Source organism: Asterias amurensis, chromosome 10 (assembly GCF_032118995.1).
Source record: "Asterias amurensis chromosome 10, ASM3211899v1".
NCBI lineage: Eukaryota > Metazoa > Echinodermata > Asteroidea > Forcipulatida > Asteriidae > Asterias > Asterias amurensis.
The window spans coordinates 2,006,922-2,029,711 of NC_092657.1; the positions used below are offsets into that span (position 1 = coordinate 2,006,922).

General features: G+C 39.3%; 2 protein-coding genes across 5 annotated transcripts in view; one reads left to right on the forward strand and one right to left on the reverse strand.

The window, feature by feature from the left end:
• Positions 1-1,839: 1,839 nt before the first annotated feature.
• On the reverse strand, positions 1,840-15,193 carry LOC139942881 (glucose-6-phosphate exchanger SLC37A4-like). Of its 4 annotated transcripts, none has more exons than XM_071939686.1 (10): positions 15,153-15,193; positions 13,233-13,404; positions 9,266-9,498; positions 8,442-8,577; positions 7,914-8,024; positions 7,287-7,451; positions 6,093-6,178; positions 5,329-5,442; positions 4,702-4,840; positions 1,840-3,368 (listed from the first exon to the last, which is right to left on the reverse strand). In XM_071939686.1, exons 2-10 carry the CDS (start codon positions 13,372-13,374, stop codon positions 3,202-3,204), a joined length of 1,293 nt encoding a protein of 430 aa, XP_071795787.1. In that variant the 5' UTR covers positions 13,375-13,404; positions 15,153-15,193; the 3' UTR covers positions 1,840-3,201. The 4 variants fall into 4 exon arrangements, with proteins under 4 accessions (XP_071795787.1, XP_071795785.1, XP_071795788.1 ...); XM_071939684.1 differs by having other exon boundaries at positions 13,233-13,420; positions 15,035-15,182; XM_071939687.1 differs by having other exon boundaries at positions 15,149-15,172.
• A 350-nt stretch (positions 15,194-15,543) lies between these two features.
• LOC139942887 (uncharacterized) overlaps positions 15,544-22,790 on the forward strand; it is a 31,711-nt gene continuing 24,464 nt past the window's right edge. Inside the window, exons 1-3 of the mRNA XM_071939694.1 lie at positions 15,544-15,646; positions 17,910-21,675; positions 22,142-22,218. Coding sequence (XP_071795795.1) covers positions 17,931-21,675; positions 22,142-22,218 — 3,822 coding nt within the window. The 5' untranslated portion in view covers positions 15,544-15,646; positions 17,910-17,930. The remainder of the gene's footprint in view (positions 15,647-17,909; positions 21,676-22,141; positions 22,219-22,790) is intronic.

Consider the following 22,790-nt stretch of genomic DNA (forward strand, 5'->3'; position numbering starts at 1 on the left):
TCAAATATTACTTACTGAGGTACTGTAGTTTTTGAGAATGAGTAAAACAATGTCATGAAAATACGTTTGTAAAATAATTAAAATAATTTTCGTCTCATGGGACGAAAATTATTTTAATGACATTGTTTTACTCATTTCCCCCAAACTACAGCACCTCAGCACGTAATATTTTCAGGGAAGCTTTCTACTATCATAATCTTCAAACTGTGTAAGTTTAGTGTAAATCTGTGGACATTGTGTTTTTTGTCCTACAAAAGTTACATAGACCCTTTAATGAAGTAAAGCAAAATGGGCAAATAAAATGGGAAAAGAGATACATATAGAAATAACATAACTAAAAGAGTTAAAACAGAACATTTAATCCAGCTGTGACAAAATTCTCACTCACTGTTGGAAACAAATTTCTTTACATTTTTCTTTCTCTAAAAAAAGAGAAACAAAATCACTGTAAAAGAAATTGACTTCAGTAATAATGGCCCCATTTAAAAGGGAAGGTACACTATTGGTAATTGTCAAAGACCAGTGTTCTCACTTGGTGTATCTCAACATATGCATAAAATAACAAACCTGTGAAAATTTGAACTCAATTAGTCATCGGAGTTGGGAGAAAATGATGAAAGAAACAACAACCTTGTTGGACGAATTTGTGTGCTTTCAGATAGGAATAAAAGACTTCTAGCTAGAAGTCTTTTATTATTTTAGTGAGTGAGAAATCACCTCTTTCTCAAAAACTACGTTACTTCAGAGGGAGTCGTTTCCCACAATGTGTTATACTATCATCAGCTCTCCAATGCTAGTTACCAATTCAGTTTTTAAGTTAGTATTTGTTTTGAGTAATTACCAAACATGTATCTTCCCATTAAACATGAATAATTTTGTTGATCCGCTCACCCTTGGTGGGCTTCAAAAAATGGATATATATTGCTCACCACTAAAATTGGTCTAGCTACACCGTATGATCAACCAATCAGAATTAAGGATTCAAGTTTACTAGAGAAGATGGGAACTTTAAAGCAGTGATTTCAGTTTTCTATGGCACAAGAAAAAGCTGTTACGCTGAGAAGTGGAAGACATACACTGCCGCAGCGTAATATCAATTACAAATATATCAAAAACAAATATCCAGAACTAAATATAACGTAAGGTCTATGAAATCAAAAGATGTACACATGATTTTCAAAAAGATGAATACATGTACATGTACGTTTTGTAGTAACTGTTAAAGTATCCAAGCTTGATCTTAAGTATTGTTCGAAGCTTTGCATGGTGTGGAGAAATAAGAAGAAACTATGAATAAATATAGTGAACTTGCGGGTACAACCATGTAAATCTCTTATTAGTGAGTGTTCGCTCAAAAGAGCCGGTTTGGTCTTGACGTTTCGAACAGTATACTCTTCTTTCCTGAAGACGAGCAGAGTATAGGTCTACTGTACGAAACGTTGAGACCCTACCGGCTCTTTTCAGAGCGAACACTCACTCATAAGAGATTTACATGATTGTACCTGCAAGTTCACTATTTATTTATAGTTTCGTCTTAAAGGAACACGTTGCCTTGGATTGGTCGAGTTGGTCTTGAAAAGCGTTCTGTAACCGTTTGTTGTAAAATGTATATGGTTAGAAAGATATTGTAAAAGTAGAATACGATGATCTACACAAATATGCCTCGAAATTGTGTGGTTTTCTTTTTACTCTGTCGACTAACACGGTCGGCCATTTATGGGAGTCAAAATTTTGACTCCCATAAATGGCCGACCGTGATAGTTCGCGACGTAAAAGGAAAACCGTGTAATTTTGAGTGATACTTGTGTGGATCATTATATTCTACTTTTCAAACATCTTTCTAACCATATGCATTTCATAACAAACGGTTTCAAACGCTTTTAATAGACCAACTCGTCCGATCCAAGGCAACGTGTTCCTTTAAGCTTGATCATTGTCATCATCATTCCTATACATGTGTACTGTTCAGAAACCTCCTCTGAAGTACAAGAACTTACGATTCTCTCACAATCCTCTTAAAAATATGCAAAGGCATGTAGGCCTAGGTAGTTCTAAAAAAAATAAAAAAAGTATGCAATTGCTGTTCTCTGGTCATTTTGTCTTAAAGGCAGTGGACACTATTGGTAATTGTCAAAACTAGCCTTCACAGTTGGTGTATCTCAACACTTGCATAAAATAACTAACCTGTGAAAATTTGAGCACAATTGGTCATAGAAGTTGCGAGATAATAATGAAAGAAAAAACACCCTTGTCACACGAACTTGTGTGCGTTTAGATGGTTGATTTCGAGACCTCAAGTTCTAAATCTGAGGTCTCGAAATCAAATTCATGGAAAATTACTTCTTTCTCGAAAACTATGGCACTTCAGAGGGAGCCGTTTCTCACAATGTTTTATTCTGTCAACTTCTCCCCATTACTCGTTACCAAGAAAGGTTTAATGGTAATAATTATTTTGAGTTATTACCAATAGTGTCCACTGCCTTTAATGTTTTTAATATTGAAAAAGTGAATTAAAAACCTTATTGAAACAATCTCCATCTTCACATCAGTCAGGCTTCATCTCTTTAATCCTTCAAAGCCATGTTAATAACTCATTTACTTTTATGCTAAGCTAAGTTATTATAATTTGTGTTTATTCGTAGTTTCTGTACATCGCTTTTAACTTTTGTAAAAGGCTCTTTATAAATGTTATTTATTATTCTTATTATTATTTAAACTAGCACAACATAAACATTGCAGCAAACACTTAATGCAGCATCCAAGTTTTGATCCTCTTGCTTATTACACTAACACTCATTGGCACCAGTTTAATCCGTTTTATTTTATTTAGAAAAAGGCAGTGATTAAAAATATTATTCTGAAAAATTTGCAATATTCATTTTTGGCAATTGTTAAATTAAAAAGTTGACAGCACCCCACTGCTTTGAAGAACATGTAAACAGTATTCTTTGGTCTGTTCAACCATGGATGGTTCCATACATAGGAATACAATATAGAACACAGAAAATGCTGAGGTCAAATGTCAACTCATTTTGTGGAGCTTGATGGAGCTTTCCTGTAAATGTGCTAAGCAGAAACTTGCTAAGCAATTTTATTATTTTCTCTTCAAGCAGCTTTATGAAATTGGCCCCTGGGTAATGGAGGCTTTTAAATGTGTCCCATTATCGACTCCTCGTAAAGTTATCATACCTGTTGAGCTCCTTACTCCAGCTTCTTCGCCGATTTTCCAATCCTGGCGTCGGCATTCCTTGTTACGATCAGAAGGAATACACTCGCAAGAGACATAATTTCCAGATACATCAAAACGACTCCCCAGTTGTACATCTCGGCGAGGTAGGTCAAGGGAAACCCTGCCAACAGGACGCCAACTAAGAGAAAACAAAAAGATATCAAATCTTTCAGATCAACCTATACATGTGTGTTAAAGCTCTGTACATGGGATTTGAGGCATTGCATGGTGAGGTATCAATACATAATTTGGTTTGCGGTAACACCATGTGTGTGTGTCTACTTCCTCGCTGGGTATACATTTTCAATTCAATTCAATTCAATTCAACGAACATTTATTTCTAGTAGAGGGTAATCACTTAATAAGAAAACAAAACAATAGATGCAATAAAACTAATACGTGGAGGCACAACCCAGGAAGCCGAAGCTTATAAACGGAATGCCTTAAACAAACAAAAATAGACTTAAGTAAACAATAAAGAACAAGCAAAAAAATCACAAAAGACAAAACAAAACAATGAAACAAAACCAGACAAACAAACGGAGTGGACATAAACTGTAGTAGAAATCAGACTGAGTTATGCAACATTACGACACGTTTAATAAAAGAGGTACCAAGCAAAATAAAGCACATTTAAAGCCATTGGACCCTTTCGGTTCATAACAAAAAATAAAAGTTCACAGATTTACAAATAACTTACAGGGTTTACAGAAGGCAATGGTGAAAGACTTTTCTTGAAATATTATTCCATGAAATGCTTTACTTTTTTTAGAAAACAGCAAAACAATATAAATTCTCGTTAACGAGAATTACGGATTTATTTTAAACACATGTCATGACACGGCGAAACGCGCGAAAACAAGGGTGGGTTTTTCCGTTGTTTTCTCCCGACTCCGATGACCGATTGAGCCTAAATTTTCACAGGTTTGTTATTTGATGTAGAAGTTGTGGTACACAAAGTGTGGGCCTTGGACAACACTGTTTACCGAAAGGGTCCAATGGCTTTAAACCAAGACAAAAACAAATGTACTTGTAAACTATGCTGTATACTGGGAGATAAGATGGTTTTTGAAAGCGGTTTTAAATCGGTTTTAAATTTGTACAAGTTCTCGAAAGAACATAATCTACCTTGCAAGTAGATCGGACATAGTGTTACAGCAAACCAAACATACAAACTCTGTACACTTTCCAGAGTTTTGTGTAGACAATTAGTAAGAAATAAAAAAATCCACAGAGTTTTAATCAAAAACCTTGTCACACTTAGTGCCAGGTCAACCAGCGGATAAGCACCGTCCAGGACAAGGTGTTTTACCTGCTGTTAAAGTACCTTGTGTCAATTGGGATGTCGGAGAAAACCTGGGAGAAGTTCACACTGCCAGTAATTACGCTGCAGAAACTAGAACATGTTGCTGCTATTCCTAAAGCCTTCTGATGATTGGCCATCACTCATAAACAAATAAAAAAATACCTACCATTGCAAGCCATGCCAGCAAAAGCATGCGAGGTACCTGAGAGGTGAGCTGGAGCATTCTCAATGGCTACTACACCATACACAGAGAAGCAGCTGTACTGACATACACCCATCACAAAACTGATCAGCAGAAGGAATACCTAATAAAAACAATAATGGGAAGCTGTGTTAACCCTCCTACTATTTGACCATTCAATATTATCCACTGTGGTTTGGAATGAAAGATAAGCTATGCCTGCCTGCAATCATGTTGTGAATGATTACACACTATAGTCAACCCTCCTACTGTCTGACCATTCAATATCATCCACTGTTCTTTTGAATGATGCCAGCATGCAATATGATATCATGTTGTGAATGCATACACGGTTTATAGTCAACCCTCCTACTGTCTGACCATTCAATATCATTCACTGTGGTTTGCAATGATAGATAAAGTAACCCAGCCTGCACTGATATCAAGAATCAAAGTCTGTTTGAATGTGTCGTTCGAATCATTGCCAGGTCATGTCTTGAAACTTGTGTCTTTATTAAATGGTTAAAAAAATGATGCATTGACAAACAACTCATAACATAGATATTTTCATTTTTAAAAATGAAAAGAAAAATAACTCTTAGTTTCTGTTACCTGACTCGTTTCCAAATTAACTTCAGTCCTGAACATGTGTATAAAAAGTAGATTGACAGCCTCCATGATGAGGAACCATATAAAACGAGGGCTTCCTTTAGACTGCTTGCTTGCCTGAGGGAAAGAAAATAAGAAATTCAAATTATAATTACATCTATGGTGGAGTGTCGTAGCTGAGGTTTATAAGTGCACTGGACTTGAGCTCTGGTGTTTCTGTTCGCAGCAGAATGTGGGTTCGAGTCCTGGTCTTGACACTTTGAAATCACAAATACATGTGGAGTGTCGTTACTGAGCAGACAAGCGCACTGGACTCCTGCTATTGTGTTTCTGATCAGCAGAGTGTGGGTTTGAATCCCAGTCTTGAAACATTTAAAAAATCAAATGTTGAGCTTTGAATGCTGGGAAGTTAAGAGTGCTGTACTCAAGCTCTGGTGTTTCTGATCAGCAGAGTGTCGGCTCGAATTTCGATCTGACATTGACTTGAGCCCTCAAGCAAGACACTTCACCATTATTGCCATATCCTTTGGAAGGGATGTAAAGCTGTAGGTTCCGTGTGTTGTGATGTGCTTCAAGAAACCCATAGATAAAGCTGTACATAAAAACGAGTTGTGATTATTGCTATTGTTGTAAGAAAGATATTTCAAACAGACACAAATTATCTTTCAGTTTCCTGTCAACGGCACCCACAATAATATGAGACCATTGGTATTATGAGATTTGATTTTTCAGATTTAATCTTATATTGGGAATAATAATAAATTTACCCTGGCAATAAGTTTATCAGTGACGTAGCCAGACGCAATGCTTCCTACAATCGCTCCAATGGAATAAGAACTCATAAAGGCACTCCCTGAGGGGATAAAAAAGGAAGAGAAAGAAGTTATTTCTGCATGCTCTCTTATGCAAAAAGCGCCTTATACGTCGTCCAATTTCAATCTCAAAATTCAAACCATCAATACAGCCGTCATTTTCACCAAACTCTTCCTTACTAAGAATTAATCTTAGGACTTTAGGATGAGTTAAGCTCCGTATCCATACACGTAAGGACGCATTGAACCCATTCTAACTTGTCCTATACTAAACTTGAGATAGGATTAATCCCAGCATTTCATGAAATTGGCTGCAGAGCTTACTAGTTATTCTGTTCTGGGTCCAGTGTAGTTCAATTTTTGTTTCAATTTGGGTTTTTTTTCCTTGTACCACTGTGTGTGTTTTTTAATTTATTAATAGTTTGCGCTTAAAGGAACACGTTGCCTTGGATCGGTCGAGTTGGTCTTTGAAAAGCGTTTGTAACCGTTTTTTATAAAATGCATATGGGTAGAAAGATGTTGTAAAAGTAGAATACAATGATCCACACAAACATGCCTCGAAATTGCGTGGTTTTCCTTTTACCTCGTCGACTAACACGTCGGCCATTTATGGGGGTCAAAATTTTGACTCCCATAAATGGCCGACCATGTTAGTTCGCACAGTAGAAGGAAAACCACGCAATTTCGAGGCAATCTTGTGTGGATCATTGTATTCTACTTTTAAAACATCTTTCCAACCATATGCATTTTATAAAAAACGGTTACAAACGCTTTTGTTTTGACCAACTCGTCCGATCCAAGGCAACGTGTTCCTTTAAGTTGTTATCAAATCTTTAGTCATCCTTTTTTTTTTGGCGATGGTAGATATAGATTGAAATAAAATAAAATTTGAAAAAAGTTAGGCTAAAAGGCTTCAAGCAAGCATGCTTTTGAGTCAGGATTACGGACCTTGGGGTAAGTGGGTTCCAGTGTGAAAGATTATGTTACAACTATTATACAGATAACAACTACAACTGGGTGAATAGACACCAAGCTGGAACCGTAGGCAAGCAGGGTAAAACACAAAAACGTGGATTTGAAAAGGACTATAGCCCCAGACATTACGTATTTAAAACTTTGTGAAAACACCTGCAAGGATTGCCAACTCACCAACTTTGTTGTCGAATCCTACTTCCTGTATAAGAAATAGCTGTCCCCAGTCCATGATGCCGTAGGATATATGGGCATTAAGTAAGAATAATATGCTCACAATCCAAAGGAACGGGCTTGCGATGATGTCACGAGTAGTTGCGGAACTTTGTACTTTGGCAGGACCTACATGTATCAATAAAAAAAAATTAAAAAAAAACCATTCCCATTATAATTTGTTTTTAAACCTTACATCTATCAATAGCTCTCCACTGCTTGTCACCGGGCTATTTTTTACGTTAACAATTATTTTGAGTAACTACCAGACGTGTCCAGTGCCTTTCTAAGCATGATGAAAGAGAAAGGCTCCATGAATGTCAGCCAAATCCTGATAACATTGTCCGCATGTTTGGTTGCAACAACTGAAATCAGTTTCTTTCTTTAGGTTTCTGGCGTCAGTTTTCTCAAATATGACTTCAAAAAGAAAAAATTTCACAGAAAAAAAAACCCCAAAACATTCTAGAATGAACTTCATAACCAGTAACCTTTCAAACTTAAATTTAAAAAAATAATGTTTTTTATCTTCACCAATCCTGTAAAATATAGCTGTGTAGATCAAAAAAAAAAAAAAAACCAGCATGTACTTACCAACTTTATTATTCTGTGAATCTTTATCAGTCAGGGTTTGTAAGCCTACATCCTCTGGAGAATTTTTGATCATCAAGAACGACACGACAGCCCACACAATACCTAATATTGCTATGTAGAGTCAAACCAAACGAGGGAGTTATCAAAACGATTTTATAAAATGGTTCTGGAAAAAATGTTGCATTGTTAAGTTGACCGCTACACCGGTTCTTCTCAGAGCCAACACTCCCTCAACAAAGATTAAGTACATGTGTTGTACCCATAGGTTTACTATTCAGTTATAGTTTTATTTTTGCTTATGTTGACGGATTTAGGTGTGTTGTGGTCAAGAGCGGTCTCATGATGGGTTTGCTCCGTTCCTTTTCACACGAGAGCATTTTAGCAAGGGTCGCTTGCTAAATTGTAGCAAGGTTGTCAAATTTTACAAAATGTACACTTGTTGTGCGAAAAGACAACAATTGTGTTTTATACTACAGCTTTTGCTGCAATGATTCAAACATCACTTATCAACCGTAGCAACACCCTTACCTCCTGCGTTCATTGCACCTCTCCACCCATACTCCTTTGCAACCAGAGCAAGACAAATTGGTCCGAGTACTCCGGCCAAGTTAGCACTTGTAGAGAGAACACTCCACCAGAGGCCCAACTCAGAGGGTAGAAACCACTAAAACAAAAGAAACACCAAAGTCTACCAATAATAATAATAATGGAAAAGATCGAGAAGTACCAGGACCTGGCCAGGGAACTTTGTAAGATTTGGCAGGTAAAGGTAAAAGTAGTCCCGTGGTGGTTGGAGCACTTGGCACCATTCCCAAAGCACTGGGGAAACATCTAGATGAAATAGGGACAAATGTGAGGGTAGATCTGTTACAGAAGGCAGCGCTTTTGGGAACAGCGAGGATCCTGAGAAAGACCCTTGAGATCTAAGGCTACAAGAGTAGCCCGACTCGAGGAATTACCGGCACAAAGGAAAATAAGATCTTTCTTTTGCATGCTGTGATAAAATGAAATAATAATAATAATAATAATGCTTGTTTATCTTCACCATATTCATTTAGGTTCTAACCCATAATACACCGAGTTGAAAACAAATCACAGGCATTTTACTTGTGTGGGATTCGAACCCACGACCAGTGCAATTCCAGAGCAGTGTCATCTATTTTATCTAAACCATGTTAACCAACCTTTTTTAAGATTTTGGAGCAGCCAGGCCACCCTCCTCCTTGGGCCAGTCCGTTGAGAAACATAATGATCATGAAATCACAGGCATTTTACTCGGGTGGGATTCCAACCCACGACCAGTGCAATTCCAGAGCAGTGTCATCTACTATATCTTAACCATGTTAACCAACCTTTTTTAAGATTTTGGAGCAGCCAGGCCATCCTCCTCCTTGGGCCAGTCCGTTGAGAAACATAATGATCATGAAAGCGTTCATGGAGTTGAAGCTGGTAAACTGAAGGACGAGGAGACTTGCGATCATGAGACCAGTAGAGAACATGATACGAGCGCTGAGCTTGTCCGACAAGATACCGCTGGCAAATTTACTGATTGTGTAGGCTAGTGAGATGCTACTTGTAATGGCACCTGTAAAGAGGGGAAACACAGAATAAATGATCAGGTCTGATATATCAAAAGCCTCCATGCTCCTGGTCGGTCATAGCCTTGATGCCCCTTGTTCTAGCCTCAGGACTCGGGCCTGATATACTTCACGGGAGGCAACAGGCAACCTGCCTCCATGCCCCTTGGTGTCTTTCAAATGCTCCAGTAGAAATTTACAAATTCTTCATTAGGGCGCCCTTTACAAAGGAGAAAATGCATTGGTGCCCTTGCCCTTCGGAAAACGAAGCATACAGGCCTGAGGAAGGTACTTCACGAAGGCAACAGAGACTCCTGGTCATTGCCTTGGTGCCCCTTGAAATGTTCTGCCTCAGTAACCCTTGAAGTTTTGCAGTTTCAGGCCTGATACTTCACAGAGGCAATAAAGGTATTCTAACCATGTAACCGTCGCAGGCCAAGTTCTGACTTGCAACTTGTACTACCTGTATTTTTTTTTCTGGTGGATAAGTTGTTATTGTCTAGGTCTAATAGATGTTAAATTTGCATCGGATATAAAGAATATAATTTTGTTTACCCGTACACTGATGTGTGTTAGCACTGTATACTCAGTACTTTCCCGAGTCCTGTGAAAAAATATCACAGGCATGTTCCTTGGGTGGGATTCGGGTGGGATTGACATTGTATGTTTTTTTAAATCTCATTTTGAACTGTTAAGAGTCCCTGCCTGTAAGAATGTACCAAATTAGGGGGGGGTGTGATTCATGGGTTCGCAGATCTTCTTCCAAAAAATTAGAGTGATACACCATCATACCAAACGAATAAATCCAAAATTTTAGTTTGCTGACGCTTTCGGTTTTGGAGTTACCAGTTATCAAAGTTTGGGCCAAAAAGCCCTCAAGAAACGAATAGTACATTCCCTGTAAACACAAAAACGTGCGCCAAGGTCATCCCAGAAAAAGTAAAACATTTTTTGAAACCTCCAGTTGGGCTTATAACAAAAGTATAAAAAAAAATTTGGGATCTCGTTGGCGCATCATGTTACGCGCACCTGAACCTTTGACGAACAGTGCCCTCGTGCCATTTTCAACGCCTCATAACTCAACGCGCCTATAGGATCCCATGAATTGAACAAGTTCAAATGAAAGAGCTTGCATCCCTAAAACAAATTTAAGTGCAAAGTGAGTGGGATCTCGTTGGCGCAGAGAGATAATAGAGGTCAAAGTTCAAATTTTACCAATATATTGCGTTTTCGCACCTCCATAACTTCGCGCGCCAACAACAAAAAATTGTTTTTATGGCAACTGGGTATTGGAACAGTTTTCATCTAATGACAAATGAAAAAAGAATCTTGGGATCTCTGCAACTTGCATGTCAAAAGATTTTTTGAAAATTTTCTAAAGTATTGTCATTCCACACATTTTGGCCTAAATTGGCACAACATTCACTTTTTTCATCACTGTAAGTATCTGTGCCAACAAGATCCCATCAATGTTTTCTTGTATTTGGTTAAGTTGAGTGTTCCTAAACAGATTTCAATTGAAAAATAATTGGGATCATGTTGGCCCCGCCAATATAACAAAGGTCAAAGGTCATATGAAACTACACTACTGCCTATTTCGGGTGATTTTGCGTCATCTAGAAATCCACGCGCCAATATGATCCCATTAAGTTGTCTGCGTTTTATGATTATATAGATTCTCAGCAACACATAAAAAGCAAAAACCAAATGGGATTTGAGTGGCGCTAACAAATATTACAGATCAAAAGTTCACAATACATGCCTATACTTATGCATTGCTGTGGCAACCGAAAGTGAGAAATATCCCCCAATTTCAAAATGTTGGCAAACCATGAAGGGGATAGGTCTCCAAAACGAATTTTGGTCAAGAGATAGAATGGACTTGTTTTTACAAATGGTGTTAGTTTAATGTTGGTTGGTAACTGTTGCCAAGGTCAAAGGTTACAAAGAATATGGGTGTTTTTTATATTTTCTGTCAAGAGCCAACTTCAGAGCCTTTTCAAGATTTTATTTAATGAACAAGGGCTCTATCATTTCAGTTTGGGACAGCCACTTATAATATCTAGGCACATGTGATTGTCCCAAATTAATTATAGAGCCCTTGTTCATTTGATAAAATTATGACATGGCTTTGAAGTTGGCTCTCCACAGAAAATATTGGTGTTTTGTAATACATTTTCTGTCAAGAACCAACTTCGAAGCCCTGTCAACATTTTATCAAAAAAGGAAGGGCTCTATAATTAATTTGGGACAACCATATGTGCCTAGATATTATAAGTGGCTGTCCCAAACTGAAATGATAGAGCCCTTGTTCTTTAAATAAAATCTTGAAAAGGCTCTGAAGTTGGCTCTTGACGGAAATATAAAAAAACATCCATATTCTTTGTAACCTTTGACCTTGGCAACAGTTACCAACCAACATTAAACTAACACCATTTGTAAAAACAAGTCCAGTCTATATCTTGACCAAAATTCATTTTGGAGACCTATCCCCTTCATGGTTTGCCAACATTTTGAAATTGGGGGATATTTCTCACTTTCAGTTGCCACAGCAATGCATAAGTACAATGTGTATAGGCATGTATTGTGAACTTTTGATCTGTAACATTTGTTAGCGCCACTCAAATCCCATTTGGTTTTTGCTTTTTATGTGTTGCTGAGAATCTATATAATCATAGAACACAGACAACTTAATGGGATCATATTGGCGCGTGGATTTCTAGACGACGCAAAATCACCCGAAATAGGCAGTAGTGTAGTTTCATATGACCTTTGACCTTTGTTATATTGGTGGGCCAACATGATCCCAATTATTTTTCAATTGAAATCTGTTTAGGAACACTCAACTTAACCAAATACAAGAAAACATTGATGGGATCTTATTGGCATAGATGCTTACAGTGATGAAAAAAGTGAATGTTGTGCCAATTTAGGCCAAAATGTGTGGAATGACAATACTTTAGAAAATTTTCAAAAAATCTTTTGACATGCAAGTTGCAGAGATCCCAAGATTCTTTTTTCATTTGTCATTAGATGAAAACTGTTCCAATACCCAGTTGCCATAAAAACAATTTTTTGTTGTTGGCGCGCGAAGTTACGGAGGTGCGAAAACGCAATATATTGGTAAAATTTGAACTTTGACCTCTATTATCTCTATGCGCCAACGAGATCCCACGCACTTTGCACTTAAATTTGTTTTAGGGATGCAAGCTCTTTCATTTAAACTTGTTTAATTCATGGGATCTTATAGGCGCGCTGAGTTATGAGGCGTTGAAAATGGCACGAGGGCACTGTTCGTCAAAGGTTCAGGTGCGCGTAACATGATGCGCCAACGAGATCCCAATTTTTTTTTTTTACTTTTGTTATGAGCCCAACTGGAGGTTTCAAAAAATGTTTTACTTTTGTTGGGATGACCTTGGCGCACATTTTTGTGTTTACAGGGAATGTACTATTCGTTTCTCGAGGGCTTTTTGGCCCAAACTTTGATAACTGGTAACTCCAAAACCGAAAGCGTCAGCAAACTAAAATTTTGGATTTATTCGTTTGGTATGATGATGTATCACTCTAATTTTTTAGAAGAAGATCTGAGAACCCATGAATCACCACTTGGTACACTCTTACAGGCAGGGACTCTTAAAACAATAAAATTAAAATCCATACTGCCTTCAAACAAGGAAGCGTTCAGGGAAGCTATAATTTTTGTTTTACTCTGCCTTTGTTTACAAAATTATGAACTTCTCACCAAGCTCACTCTTGTTCATTCCTTCCTCTTCGATAACATACGGCATCAGGAATGAAAACGACTTTCTGTTGAGGTAGTAGAGAAAGTACCCAACGAACAGCGTTGAGTAAATCGAAGACCGCCATACCATGTAGGAAGCCATGGTCCCTTTAGAGTGTTAGAGTACTTTTATCTGAAAAGAAAATCACCTACAGAAAAAGAAAGAGAACAATTGGTTTAAAGGCAGTGGACACTATTGGTAACTACTCAAAGTAATTTTGAGCATAAAACCTTACTTGGTAACGAGTAATTGGGAGAGGTTGATAGTGTAAAACATTGCGAGAAACAGCTCCCTCTGAAATTGAGTAGTTTTCGAGAAAGAAGTAATTTTCCACGAATTTGATTTCGAGACCTCAAATTTAGAATTTGAGGTATCGAAATCAAGCCTCTGAAAGCACACGACTTCGTGTGACAAGGGTGTTTTTTCTTTCATTATTATCTCGCAACTTCGATGACTGATTGAGCTCAAATTTCACAGGTTTGTTATTTTATGCATATGTTGAGATACAGCGAGATAAGTGAGAAGACTGGTCTTTGACAATTACCAATAGTGTCCAGGGTCTCTAACAGATTTTGAAGTCCTGCATCTGTATGGAGTCAAAATACCATGTGACTCGTACAATTATTATATTTACTGGTGTCCTGCTTTTATTTCTGCCAAGCAGAAAATTGTAAAGCTATTATTTTCTGCTTAAACAACTCTATGAATATGATTATTGCACTGTTTCAGTTCACCCTCTCTGGCATGCCTGGTTTCACAAAGTTGCTGGTGGTATGTAGTTTGTATGGTAATGCAGTGAGTGTTGTGTTTGCCCATCCATGCATGATATTGATAATGAAAGATGCAGTAAAAACTGGGGCGCTGTTAGACCCAGATTCCTTTTTTTCGAAATTTTGACATTATCGGTCATCACTGTCAAAATTTCGAAAAAAGGAATCTAGCGCCCCAGTCACTGGGTCTAGGGCACCGACTCCTTTTTTGCGACATTTTGTCATTATCGGTCGTACCGATAATTATCGGTCGTATTAATGATTTTCGATAATGACAAAATTTCAGAAGGAGTACAGCGCCCCATCAGATACTGGGGTCTAGCAATAGCATGATAATTGCACACTTAATCTATCTAGCTACTGTACTACTACTAGCTACCACTACAGTACCAGCACCAGTAAATGAGGCGCTCGGCTATATAACAATTATTCCAAACCTTTGCTCAGACCATGACGCACTAGCTAGCTAGACAGACATTGTATTTTGTAGCAATATTATTAATAATAATAAAACAATATTTATAATTATATAGCGATTGAACAGAATAGTTGTATGTGCAATAATATGAATAAACATTCCTCAAAGTGCTTAGCCTTAAGGCGGGCAAATCAGCACAAACAGAAACCACAAACAGGATAATTTAACTATCTATTTCTAATTTAGGGGGGTATAGTACAAAAACAGAAACAGTAAACTTGCTTGCTTACCAATAATATTGCACTCCACTGTTCTAACTTATCACCAAGTTGCTGCTGGTAATACCGCACTGCAAAGAGTGTTGAGTGCACACTTACTAACTTATTTAGCTACCAAGAAATACCAGCTGAATAAGCTCGGCTGTTTATATAGTAATTATTACAAACCTTGCTCAGACCGGCAAAAACAGGCCACACAAAATACAAACTACAGAAAGGACAAAGCAAAGTTCAATTTCAAAGTAAACGCGAGGGGAGGGAAATCATATCTAAGGACACGTGTAAAGCATACAAACCGGCAAGAAGTACTTGAATGTTGGGAATGTTGAATTGCATCACCATTGCACAAATCGGACGAGCGGTGTCAAACTCCAAAATACAACACTTTTAATTGTTATCATGTTTCTTACCCACCCACTCGTGAAAACCGGCACTTGCCCATTCCCAAAAATAAAACACACCGTTAAAGTAGCAGGGCGCCCTCAACAGTTTGAGGCTCCATAAAGTTACGGCAATCAACAAGGTTAAAAATAAGTTGAAATAGTCAGTTTACGACCGTCAACAACGGTCACAGTCAATCGTTGATTTTTCCCACTTTGCTGAACATTTCCAATTTATTTTCCCGACGATACACACTGCAATTACATGACTGGGCATTTTTTGATCAGCTTTTCGACAAAAGCAATTTGATTTTAAGATTTTACTTTAAAAACATTCCAGTTGAAAATAAGGGAAAGTTGGTGCTCGAACAACTGCGTGACGGTCGTTATCAATTTTGGTGCCAGCTCTAAAATTGACCCAGCACCATTAACAACGGCGCAAACAGTGTGTCAAAAAACGCTTGGTCTTTGGGATTGAAAGCATCGAAAAACCGTCCTAAAAATCTACAAATCGTCCTAGAATTTGAGGTATGTAATCTGAATATGACTCTGACTTGTGAACCGATTGGAAGTTCAGTGTTTCCTAGCTATGTCACTTTTTATTTTACTTTAATTATGCTATTTTTGTCACACACGACAGACGAGTCAAAATCCCGTTTCGAGAGAGACGAAATTGACATTGACTTTATGAGTTGACATGCATGACTAGACTAGAGATGCTTTTAAAATATATGTTGCCATGTTAAGTTGTTGTCATCTTGTGTTTTGATATATGGGTGCATTGAAGTTTGAGGGGAGCTAGCTAGTACGTAGTCATGGTAGTAAACAAGTATTTTAATATAAAAGTAGTAGGCCAAGTAAAGCTTTGAAAAGTAGAATGATTCCATAAAAAATATCCTTGCCACTGCACATGCTGCAAAGTGTGTGTTGTTTGGCAGTTTGGCCCTGGGGTATTAATTGGATAACTTTCCGCATGGCGCCACCACTTTTTCACTCATTTTTAGAAAAAGGGATATATCAATCAGGTAAATAAGTTCCTATACTATTTCATATCAAATGAAAAAGTGGTGGCGCCATACGGAAACTTTTCCTATTAATTACTATTTCCGATAACTTTCCCGTCCGGAAAAAGTTTCCATATGATTGATGGCGCCACCACTTTTTCATTCGATACGAAATAATAATAGGCCCCCTATATATATCTTATTATTTTATTAGGCCTAGGGCCTACCTCAATGTCATGAGAATGAGATATCCCTTTTTGTAAAAAAATGAGTGAAAACTGGTGGCGCCATACGGAAGAAAGTTATCCAAATTGGATACCATTCATATCGAATGAAAAAGTGGTGGCGTGATACAGAAACTTGTTATGTTTGTGTAACTTGACAGAACACTGAACAGTCTGACAGTGAGTGAACACAATTTGCTATTTTTATAAATTATGAAATTGACTTAGGCCTACTTAGCTTAGGCTAGAAAAAGAAAATTATGCTATGGTTGTATTTCAACACTGCACAAACATTAACAATGGGTGCGTTCGATTAGCTTCCCTGTGTCGACCCCAAGGTGCTTACTCGGGTGAGCCTAGCCTTTAGTCAAGGCGCATGCGGCACACCGGATAGCACGCACAGCCCCCAAAAATGTAACGCACGAAAAAAGACTATCACCGCGAGCGGCGAAGCCGCGAAGCCCCTTTACCAACTCGTTTTAGGGGCCTTATGTTTTTCTTTACATTTGCCAACAATTTTCGTGGGAGAAAATGTAACGAATTTGCATCAAACGTTCTTGTGACGTCATGCAAGTAATTGTGGCTTCTTATTGGCCAGCAAACTCACCACGCTAATGCATTATGCATTACAATTCTCCCACCAAAATCGTTGGCAAATGTAAAGAAAAACATAAGGCCCCTTAACGAGTTGGTAAAGGCGCTTCGCGGCTTCGCCGCTCGCGGTGATAGTCTTTTTTCGTGCGTTACATTTTTGGGGATGTGCGTGCCATCCGGTGTGCCGCGTGCGCCTTGACTAAAGGCTAGGGTGAGCCCTGACAAGAGCTTATTGAACGATCACTCATCCACTCGCTTGTGGTGACGTCATGCACCTAGGGCCTGCCCCAAAGTGACCCACTCCACAAGCATGGCACTTGGGGCTGACCCGGGTAAGCCCCTGGAATGACGTCAAAGCTATTCGAACATACCGGGGGCAGACCGTGGTAGGCCCAGGGAAGCTCATCGAACCACCCATTGTACTGTACATATTGTGTAGGTGTTTCGTGCATAAACAACTTATTTTCTAACTAAAAAGCAGCTCCATGTCAGCAAACTACTAAGTGATTTGAAGGCAATGCCCACTTTCATTTTTCTGGGCTTTCACCCTAATCACGTCTTTACTTGAAGACACTGGAAACTATTGGTAATTGTCAAAGACCATTTTTCTCACTTGGTGTATTTCAACATAATGCATAAAATAACAAACCTGTAAAAAATTGAACTCAATTGGTCGTCAAAGTTGCGAGATACATTGTAACTACACCACACGAAGTTGTGTGCTTTCAGATGCTTGATTACGAGACCTCAAATTCTAAACTTGAGGTCTCAAAATCAAATTTGTGGAAAATTACATCTTTCTCAAAAACTATGTCACTTTAGAGGTAGCCATTTCTCACAATGTTTTATACCATGAACCTCTCCCCATTACTTCTCAACAAGTAATGTTTTATGCTAACAATTATTTTGAGTAATTACCAATAGTGTCCACTGCCTTTAATAATCTTTACTTCATTTTGATACATGTAGGTAACTTGTGATTCTTCGGTCATGGAGAGTGCAAGAAAACCTCAACTGAGCGACCTACGACTCAAACGACTCGCTTACTTTGATCAACACTATCCCCAAAGTCCGAGCCCACCCTCAAAAGAGAAACCAAGCACGACCGACTCTCCATTGAAAACAAACGGACAAACAGAACGAAATGGACCCAAGAACAGTTCAAGTTATGGAGCCACAACTTACAGCCAGACTGGTGCCATTCCTAAATCAAGCAAGAAAACACAGCATTACTTTCTTGATACTAATGGAAAAGATAAACGAAATTCTCGGAAGGGTAATAGACCCGAGAGCAATGGAATCAGTTATCAACAAGTTGCGGAAAAAAGAAAATCAATGCTGGAGATGATTAACTCTGAGGAGTTTGAGATATCTAACAATGTTGAAGAGATTTTCCGATCGCACAAACCAAGATCTCGAGCAAACGGAAGTGTTGACAAAGTAGTTCATCTTTCGACTACAAAACCACCAATTCAAGGCAGTTACGAAACTGCCTCAAGCGATTATGAGGCTCAACTCAGAAATCATCTTCAAAAACCACATCGACAGGGTTTAAACGCTGAAATAACGAGAAAGTCAAAAGCAGTTTTAAAAAGAGACGATGCGTCTACTGATATGAGAGATTATGTTGATTCAAGAACTCATACTGATTTGATTGGTGATCATTTTGTTTCAAGACAGTATGATTCAAGAGATAACTCGTCCTCAAAAAATAAGGATTATCTCGCTGATCAGGAATTTTCAAGAGATGGCATAGATTTCGGAGATCAAGGTGATTTGAAAGATCCAGCTGATTACAGATATCATCTTGATTTCACAGAGCAGCTTGACACAGGAGATAAGACGTCCTCCAGTGTTCATAAAGAGCATCTTGATTCAAGAAAGAAACACTTAAAGAAGTACATCTATCGCCAGGATGACGCTATTGTGCAGCCAGCGGTAAGTGCAGCAGATGACCACAGTGCGGTGTACGCGCAGAATATACTACACCAGATGACGGAGGTGCGTCAGATGAGGAATGAAATGCATGGCGAACTCATGGCCGGTTTGTCGCATCACGACCCGAGGATGAAGCCAGCAGCTCCTGTTGGCCGACAAGAACCATTATCAAGTGAGAAAGCAGTCGAGAGAATAGTCGCTCCCATGCCATCAAGCTTAAAACAAGATGTAAGGAGGTCTTGGAAACAGCAAGTTTCTGAAGAAGGTGAGATAGTCAATGTTATTCCATCAAACGATTCTGTTTATTTGACTTCCAAGAAAGTCTCCAAACATCAGTCGCCATCTTTCCATAGCTCAGATTTAGACAAGAATGACGGCTGTGAGGATACCCTCGATGCCCCTCAAGGGAATACCTCTTCAGAATCTCTGGAGAATGACATGACCTTTGACCTCGGGGCTTTACAGGAAGCAGCTAAGCAAGGAGATGAGATCCTGAGAAAATACATTCAAAGTCTGAGCAAGAACTTGAAGAAGAAGAAGAAGTTAGCGAAGGAGACAAGTTCATCGAGAGCTCAACATAATCTTGAGTCCAATAACCGTGGTTTTGATGATGTGAGCTTTTCAGAGCCTGCAGAAGGTCCTTTAAAGGAAAAGTCTTCAAAATCAGAAAACCATTACACACCAAAGGTTTCCCAACCCGCAATAACTTCGAGAGAATTGGAGGGCCTGGGGCTGTTTGAGGACCTTAGAGTGAAAAGCAACTTGCCCCAGCCATCAAGTCACCAAGATTCATCTGAGCTTGATGACACTTGGGAAGATGAAGTTGGTGAAGAAATTATTGACCAAGCTAGGGATGACCTTGATGAGGACCTTGGTTTAAGCACTCACCGTCCTCAAGAAAGACCGTTCTCCCCTCTCAAGCAAGTGACTACGTTCAACGAGGTTAAGCCTGCCCGAGACCAGGAATTCTACGGGACAGAAAGTATTTTGAAAAGTACCCTTGATGCATCCGACCGTTTGCGCCACCCTGAACTGCCTTTGCCAAAGAAGTCAAGGAGTCGACAAGCAGGCTCCTTAAACTCTCAAAGTGAGCAAGAAGAAGCCGCCACCAACAATAACATTGACGATTTCTTTTCAACGGATAAATCTTTACGTGATGATAAGTTGGAAAACAAGCAAGGTCACTCTAAAACTAAAGAAAAGTCAAGTTCTGTTTCTACACGTGCTGTCCGCTCGAACAATTTAGACACCAACACCAATGAAGACATACTAATGAACTCTGCCCCTCTCCCACTTCCTTTGGGAACTGAAATCGGTAACTTTCTTTGCTCTGAGCAGAGTACAGACTCTGATCCAGATCGATTGACGAAAAGTGGTGCATTCAAACCCAGACCACCAAACAATGAAAGGAAAAGTTCTCAAGTAAAACGACATAAACCTAAAAATAGTTCCGAAGCGCTTGTGAGGAATCCAAGTCCGAGGCGGCCAAAGACTCCAGAGCGACACGTTGATGGGGTCAGAGAACATCACGAAAGGAGAAGAGACCATCAGAAAAAGATCTCTCCTCGTAAAAGTCAAACTCAACAAGTGGAAAGTAGTGCATTTGAGTCAAACAAGTTGACTCTTGGTAAAGAAAGAGTTGGAGGTCGAGAGGTTACTGATGGACTCGAAAAGGATGACTTGATGGTTGAAGATATCTTCAAGACATCACAGAGTCTACCGACTGCTGAACCACTCTTGGTCGGACCAGCTGGTGACGCTCCCAAACTGGATGATGTTCAAAACCAATATGTTAAGACGTGCCCAGAGTGTAATGGTTTAAACACAACCATGAGCTCTTCATGTCAGGTTTGTGGAGCTGTTTTTCTCGATGGAAAATCACGAGACCAAGAAGGTTCTGGTCTTCAATTTGTCGACAAGCTAGATCTTTCTGCTGCTCCTGCTTATACTGACCGGACTGATATGACCACAGGGAGTGCGTGGGACATCCAAGTGTCACAACAAGTTCAAGATGAAGATCTTCTTAGAAAAGGCGCTGACAATGTGGCCACTGTGATGGGAAAAATTGCCAATTTCGTTCCTAGATTGAGCATCGATGGCGGTGGAGACTTCCAAAGAGTGGCAAGTCCAGGTGTGGTTGAAGATGTACTTGGGGGACAAGGCGATGGTAAAAGGGTCAAAGGAGGTGACTTGCCAACAAGAGTTGATGCGTGGCTTGCTGCTAACGAAACTGGAAGACGCTCTAAAGTCCTTGATATGGACCCCAACCATAGTCAACCAGCAGCTCATGAAGTGACCTTCGACCTTCCACACCAAGAAGACATAAGCAAACTATTGAACGAGAATGGCCGCGATAGACAACTCAAGCCTCGTCCAAGCAGTGCTGGGCCGCAGAGGAGCAGCCAGGGTGTCGCACGGCCGAAATCTTCGACCAACAAGAGCAGAACGGGGCAACTGATTGACAGTCCAATGTATAACAGACGATGGGCGACTTCCAGCTCGACATGGGGTTCAAGACGGTCAGTTGGAGATGGTCTACAGGCCGGCGGCCAAAGGCTACCCTTGGCTGATTCAGTAACAGCATCTGGCTCCCCCTTGGTGCAGACAAAGAGGCCAGCATCAGCGAAGTCCCGACCAGCCCCGCCTAAGGGCGATATCGAACCAGGGGTCAGAGGTCACAAGTCACGACCTAAATCAGCAAGTTGGAGGTCGAGAGAATCAAAAGACGTCAGGGAAGGGCAGAGCCAAGAGATGATGAAGGAGGAGTTTCTTGCAGTCAACTCAGCACAACTCAAAGGTAATTGTTGATATTGTTAACACAACATCTTAAAACCCTGCACAACAACTTTAACTTTTTCTTAGTTCATGTTCTTACCAATGCAAACGAACAGAAATTTTTTTTTTTAGTTGTCCAAGAAACTTTGTTCAACCCGTTCAGCTGTTTGAATACTTCACCCAATGCGTTTGTTTACAAATCCCTCATTACCAACTGCATCTCTGGCCGCAGCATTTGCAAACAGACACCAACCCTCAGAAACCTGAGAAACCATATGACTTTCTCTAGGAATCCTTTCTCAAATAAGTTTATCAACAGCTATACAGTGCTTTTCACCAAGTAAGTTTTTATTGTCATTCATTGTTGGAGTATTTACTAGTGTACAGTATGACCCTACCTTTTATTGTTTTATGGGCTAGTCATGACTGATTTAGTGAAGACAGAAAGATTGAATATATATTTTGATGATCTTTTTTTTGGTTAACAGAAGGTCTAGCTTCCAGAGCGTTGAATACGTCTTCAAGTCATAACATCCCTCCTCTAACTCTCCAGCTCATGTGTGATGTAAGTACATGTATATCCATGGAGGAAGAAAAAAGTATATCAGACATCTCAAAATAGCCAAAGTTTATTTCACACAATTTTGTGCTGGGCCAGGTACATGTAGGGAGAGCGTTTCATAAGCGGGTACATTCAGGGATGAGATTTTTCAGTCTTTTGTCTGATTTCAGTCTTTTTAAGAGTCTACCTGGCATGCCTGGTAATAAAAAATACTTTTCTTCAAATTAAATAAGACATGCTCTTTGATCTACATCTCCAGCACTGAGGATACTGTTCACAAAAGCTCCTTGGAATCTAGAATTCCGAAGGGTGATAAAAGGTTGAAATGCCATCATTTCAATGTATCCCCGAAGATTTGAATCCCAGTTTTAGAGTTGTTTGTCGGCACTCGGCATTGACTCTTATCCCTGTACATTTTAGGGGTTGGAGAACAATTCCATAGGCACACGCCCCCGATTGTGGCATATTTGGACGAGCAGAAAGCAGAGCTCACGACTCTCCCTGATTCTGTGCTGGGCCAGTTAGAACATTAGTTAAGAAAACTTTATAAGTCAACTAATTACTTTCTATCGTCA